Source organism: Etheostoma cragini, chromosome 22, assembly GCF_013103735.1.
Source record: "Etheostoma cragini isolate CJK2018 chromosome 22, CSU_Ecrag_1.0, whole genome shotgun sequence".
In the NCBI taxonomy this organism is placed as follows: Eukaryota; Metazoa; Chordata; class Actinopteri; order Perciformes; family Percidae; genus Etheostoma; species Etheostoma cragini.
The window spans coordinates 281624-288035 of record NC_048428.1 but is presented as its reverse complement, the minus strand read 5'-3'; the positions used below and the strand labels follow the sequence as shown (position 1 = coordinate 288035).

Here is a 6412-nt window from a genome sequence, read left to right as displayed (position 1 = left end):
TCTTACTTCACTTTTGATTTCTGCACTTGAGCTGTGTTACTGTATATACTTATTAACTGGTTTTTATTTGTACTCTAATGTATGCCTTAAATCTGACTGTGAGCAGCAGTAACTGAGGATTTCCCTGAGGGGATCAATAACGAGTTGTGATTTTGATTCTGGTGATGCTGGCAGGCTCTGAACACTGAGCACTGGAGTGATGACGAGCCCACTGAGTCTGAGAAGGACTTCTGGGAAATAGCTGCCATGGAGGCCTACAGTCACCTGACCGAGTGGAAGTCTCTTCAGTACTGCTCCACCGTGAACATAGATGAAAACTCCCCGCCCAACCTGGAGAGGATGTGGTCGGATCCAATCTACCAGGTAACTGATCTGACCTTTCACAGTTGTGTACTGGGGGGGGGGGGCATCCTGCAAGGTTTGATTCCAACCAAAACGCCATTCTTCTCTTGTCTCGTTGAACGTGAAGGGGTGGCTTGAAATGAAAACTTACATTACGTACTGGAATCATGTGACAAATAAATATTTTAGATCATAGATTGTAGCATGTAAAATTACAGCGAGGGAATTCAGCTGAGAGACTGAAGACCAAACTGCTTATCATTAACATGACTTGTGATGTGAGGAAGAACGTGTTGTTTTACATGCATGAGTCAGACATCTCTTTTCTGAGGACTCTTTGTGCTCTTTACACTGCATATACACAAGAAGCTGTTCACTAAGCCCAGGTACATGCAACTGTACAAAGCTTACAGCAGGGCTATTCAACCATACTGTTCAGGGGGGGGGGCACAAGGCTGATCTAAAGTTTAGAAAGAATGAAGAATTCAGACATCATTGGCATGCGTGGTACTAGAGATGGAAGTAGAGATACTATTTTTTGCTTCCCATTCTGATCCTTGAACTTGCGTATCGGCCAATACCAAGTCCTGATCTGATACCAGTGGGTCGTATACAGTATCTTGTTATATTTTAACAGCTGAATACTACTATCCCTGTATGTACTGTATGTGAGATGAGTTCTATCTTTGTTGTCGGTCTGGCTCAGGTTAAACTCTTTCTCAGGTCAAACACAAACAATGGATGCCATAGAACTTTCTTTTATTATGTCAGTTATAACGGAAAAAGAGCATAAACTACTTGATTGTAGAGTCTCTTCAGGGCTTTATTACGTGGTATCAGATCGGTGTATAAGCTCCAGTACTTCCCAATACCGATACCTGCGTTTTAGGCAGCATCGGAGGCACTAGTATTACTAGTATTGGTATCGGAACATCTTTAAATGGTATTAGGGAGGGGCAATATGGAAATCAAATATAATATTTTTGACCAAATACCTCGAAAAAGTACAATATTTCTCTCTGAAATGTAGTCGAGGAAAAGTAGAAAGTGGCATGAAAAGAAAAGACTCAAGTAAAGTACCTCAAATTGTTTCTAAATACAGTACTTGAGTAAATGTTCTAACACACAGTAAAATTCTGTCAGTTTGTAAGAATCCAGTCTATGCACCAGAGCTGTATTGCTTTTCCCACGTAAGTTTTTTTATTAAATTTTTTTCATTTGTGCCAGGAAATGTACCTGCAGCACATGATCCGCAGCATGCTGAAGCAGCTGCAGCAAGGTGAGACGGACCAAACTCTTCTTACCTTCATCGACAGAGCCATGAGGGTGGAGGAGCGCAAAAAGCTGCTGGAAAGCCATTACAGCCAGGAGCTCAGCATGCTCTACATCCTGCAGGAGGACTACGACCGCGCAAAATACTACACCAACTACGCCATGCAGCTCTTCATGCAGGTCAGTGACCACAAAGGTCCTTATTAAATCATTCTTACTAGGGCTGCTCCATTTATGGAAAAATTCATACCCACAATTTCTTTGGTCATTAGTGTAATCATGATTATTTAACACGATTACTCATTGACTTTTGCAAAGGTGTTGCATTTATTGAATAACAAACAACAACAGAGAAACCATTCAACAGTGAAAACACCTTGAACTTTGATATTTCCCTCAATACTTTTCCCCTTGAACTTTTTGAATTCCCCTTCAGAACTAGGCCTTAGCCTTGACCTTAGCTTCTAATTTTCCCAATTACAAATGACGTCCCCAGAAGGAAACTTTGTCAACATCTGTTTAATCTAAAAAGAAACATTTCTCAGTTTGTTCATCTCACTTCAATGTTATTGCATTAATATTATTGCATATTATATTTTATTATTATCTTTTATTATATGCAATAATGTCATCGCATATAATAAAATATCCATACTCAGCGACTGTGCATCGATAAAGTATTGCCAATTGCTCAATGTCTTTTCCTACCGTAGAATTACTCCAGCGTGGATACACTGTTGACACAAAGTCGGCTCACCATCCTGCAGTCAGTCCAGGCCTTGACTGAGATCCAGGACTTCCTGCTGTTCATTAAAGGAGAGGGTGGGTGGAGATACTACCTCCAAAACTCAAACAGTGAATATCCAAATAAAATTAACAATACAGGGTTAAATACAGGGTTTCCCATAAAGGGTTATTCTCTGAAATTTTTGCAAGAATATTAGACTAAATTGTAGACTAATTTCCCTGTAACTGTCTTGTTTAATACTTAATAAGACAATGTTTTTGCTCTAATTAAACTAAGTAACGTTCATTGTTTCCAATCATTAGTGTCTGTGAGCTCCCTCAAGCGGCTCATCAGGTTATGGACTGAACGCTATCCTGATGCTAAAGCGGATCCAGTGAACTTGTGGGATGATATCATTACATCTCGGTAAGAAAAGAAAGAAATATTCTTACTTTATTTTAGTTATAAATCTTTTTACATTATCGGATAGATGGATGGACTTTAATAATCCCAAACTGGGAAATTTCTGTATTAAAGCATCAACATACAACAGCCATTCAATGTAATGTGCAACCAAGATACATAGATAGAATATAAGTGAAAATATAGAATGTATATAACAATATGTTACCTAAGTAAACCTATGTACAATTTGGGCTATAGTGCAATATTGTAATACATTAGACACTCAGGAGTTTTATGACTTGTGGTATGGATGATTTTCTGTAGCGGTCTGTACGACACCAAAGCCTTTTACAGGAAGTGCTCTATGATCGCTACGTTTCAGATGTTTCTTCTTGGACAAGATCAAGGAAAAGCTGAGAGGCCACGCACCCAGTGACAGTATGGAGGTGGACGGTTCCGAAGACCCAGCAGGTGACGTCCACACATTAGTTAACGACTGCAAGTTCAACATGAAGCTACGCATGGCCGACAGCGCATGGAAGCAGGTGAAAAAACAACTGCGGGAGGTAGTTTTTTGTTTTTTGCTGTCACATTTTAATACCACAGACTCACCTTCACCTTTTTTTCAGAATAACTTCCCAGTGGCCACCAAGCTGCTGAAGGAACTTCACAAAGAAGCCAAAACAAACCGAGGCTGGTTGCTGCAGTGGGTCCACAGTTTTAGCCGCTACAACCATCGACGCAGCCAGGCCCAGGGTCCTGTAGAGCAGATCACTGCCATGCTGAAGACTATCCCACTCCTGGGTAAGCAAGGGAAATGACTCCTGTACATTATCCCATGGATTACACAACTGATAATGATAAACAACCTTAACGGGATTCCTGTATTTGTCACTGTCATGATGAAAGTTAAGTTTGACGTCAGGTCTTTTGTCTCTGCAGAGGAGCTACAGGCTGACTGTCGGAGTGCCACAGCTAAAGTCTTCAGATACCAAAAGATACTCCAGGGTACATCTTTCCACATCCTGGCCACAGCTGTAAGCAGGAGCCCCTCGGTCCTGGATACTATTGGAGCTGAGAAAGCAGAGAGAATTGCAAAGCTTTCTGGAGCTTCTTGGCCCAAAGAAAATTCAAAGGTACTCTACATATGTTTTTTTAAATTATTTTCAAACATTTTTAAAACATAATAGTGTACAGTACGACTAGAGCATGTACAAAGAGCTTATGGAAATGAGAGAGTTTAAGGCACTTTTGGGCTTTAAAAAAATAAAACTTTCTGCTCCACTGCAGAAAGTTGAAGTGGGGCTGCAGGTACAGGCACTGCAGTTGCTGTGTGATGCCAGCAGAAAGGCTGATGAAGAGATTCAGTCTTATAGTCAGGACTGTGTGGAAAGCAGCAGCATCATTGAGACATACATGGCTCTGGCTAACTTCTGTGACAAACGACTGCGAGAGGAGGAGCAGAGGGACACTGGTGAGTAATAGAAGAAGTAATAGAGAAACTTGGAATTCCCAAGTTCTAGTAATACAGTAAAGTATTAAATAATATAGTAAGTAAAGTGTTTGCCAGTGTGCCCCCGTCACCCAGTGATCTAACTTGATACGTCTGTGCGTGTTGTTACAGAAAGTCACTTCCCAGACCTGTATACCTTGCCTGTTCAGGTAGTGGAGAACATGTTGAAAGCTCTGAAGATGAACTCCGAGGAAGCTCGCCTCAAGTTCCCACGTCTGCTGCAGATCATTGAGCTGTACCCCTCCGAGACACTGGACCTCATGACCAAGGAGGTTAGAATGAATCCACCTAATCCCACTTTTTCAAAATATGATTGTCTTTTAATCCGTAACAACAAGTTCTTTGGTTTGCAATGGGGTCTAACTATTATTAATATAGTAGTATAGTAAGCTTTATCAGCTGGGTTATCACTGGTCAAGACATTTCTGTAATATTATGGATTAAGAAAGATCATTCTAGGCAGGAACTTGATAAACACTCTGGCTGAAAGTCTGTGAGTTGGAACCAGACTGTTAAATATATTAGACAACAATGTAAAACGACTAAACAACATTTTTGAGCTTTGCAAAGGAAACACTACATCAAAGCTGGTTGTAGCACCGAGCCTGTAATTTGATGCAGAATGCCATAATGCTGTTGTCATAAACTGTGCCCGTACTAACTTTGTGTGTGTAGATGATGTCAGTTCCTTGCTGGATGCTGATTGGCTGGATCAGTCAAATGGTTGCCCTGTTGGACAAGCCAGAAGCTGTGGCTATGCAGCACTGCATTGGGCAGATAGCAGAATGCTACCCTCACTCGCTGGTTTACGCTCTTATGATCAGCAGTGAGAGTTACCAGTTTGAGGACTCTGCTACCGGCCACCAGCAGCAGGAATTTGTCAACAGGTAAACTGAAAAGTGTTTTATGTGGGGAAGAAAGAAAAGAAAAAACCCAATGTAATATATAAGTGTGTGCGTAGGCTCAGGAGCATGCTGGATAAGGGAGGAGCTGTGAGTAACTTCGTGGATGCACTGCAGCAGCTTACAAACCCTGAGATGCTTTTTAAGGTAACCAGTGCAAGTTGAACCATGAGTTAACCAAGCCGCCGCCTACTGGTCACCGACCTGGCGTTGATTATTGTCATCTGATCCACACACAGGATTGGTGGGATTGTGTGAAAAATGAATTGGAAAAACCGAGCTTTGACAAGAAGCGGATGGGCGCCATGTATGACGAGATGCACTCAGCACTCGGGGATCGTAACACGGGCGGTCATGGCACGTTTCGCACAAAATTCATCAAGGTTTGTAGTTTGCTGTGATCTCTTTTGTCTTCAATGCTTGTGTACGTTTCAATCTATCTTCTTTTTTTTGTTCTTTTAACAGAAATTTGCTAAAGATGTGGAGAAACTGCTGGGATCTAAAGGCAGCAAGCTGTTTGAGAAGAGGACCGAAAAAAGCTTTGTGCGGCAGGTGGATAATCTGGCAGCTTCCATGCGTGGATGGCTTCAGGAACCAGGGAACCTGAAGGAATACTCGCCCTGGCTGAGTGGATTCAGAGCAGACACATTCTGCAATGAGCTGGAGGTCCCAGGTCGGTACAGTCAGAAACTTACCCTGTTAAAAAAGAGGCTATCACAACTCCAAATCGCCGGTTTTGACAAATCTTGTACAGGCAATTATTATTAATTAGCATATTTAAAATGAGTTTGTCTAATACAATAATTATTTAATGCAGTGTGTTGTTATTTTTAATCATTGGTGTGTATGGACTGTAATTTAGGGCAGTGATTCCCAGTGTTAGCCAAGTTACTTTTTAGTTATTAGCTACAGCTACTATTTCTTCCAAAAGTAACTAAATTATAAAGTAACTAGTTACTTCAGAAAGTCCAATTGTTCCCTTTGTTAATTTTTAAATGCTCAAATGTGACCCCCCTCCACCCCTCTTCATGTTCTATTATTCATGATAAATCTGAATATTATAGTGAAATGGCCACTAATACATTATTAACAGAAACATTGTCCACACATCTAAACTCTTTTAATGTTGCTGTGGGACAGAGTGAGACCAGTCTCCAATCAGATGGCATGTGTTAGATATTATGTTTATATAGTGGATTGATATAAATAAGATACTACACACTACTACTACTACTACCAAACTAGATGTTT

At 40.9% G+C, this 6412-nt stretch overlaps 1 protein-coding gene across 1 annotated transcript in view; it reads left to right on the top strand.

Moving 5' to 3' along the window:
* prkdc (protein kinase, DNA-activated, catalytic subunit) overlaps window positions 1-6412 on the top strand; it is a 43770-nt gene that overhangs the window by 29300 nt on the left and 8058 nt on the right. Inside the window, exons 53-65 of the mRNA XM_034862756.1 lie at window positions 175-363; window positions 1570-1794; window positions 2328-2436; window positions 2665-2767; window positions 3129-3291; window positions 3376-3550; window positions 3689-3882; window positions 4037-4220; window positions 4371-4531; window positions 4935-5146; window positions 5221-5308; window positions 5401-5544; window positions 5627-5834. Of these exons, the coding sequence (XP_034718647.1) occupies window positions 175-363; window positions 1570-1794; window positions 2328-2436; window positions 2665-2767; window positions 3129-3291; window positions 3376-3550; window positions 3689-3882; window positions 4037-4220; window positions 4371-4531; window positions 4935-5146; window positions 5221-5308; window positions 5401-5544; window positions 5627-5834 (2155 nt within the window). The remainder of the gene's footprint in view (window positions 1-174; window positions 364-1569; window positions 1795-2327; window positions 2437-2664; window positions 2768-3128; window positions 3292-3375; window positions 3551-3688; window positions 3883-4036; window positions 4221-4370; window positions 4532-4934; window positions 5147-5220; window positions 5309-5400; window positions 5545-5626; window positions 5835-6412) is intronic.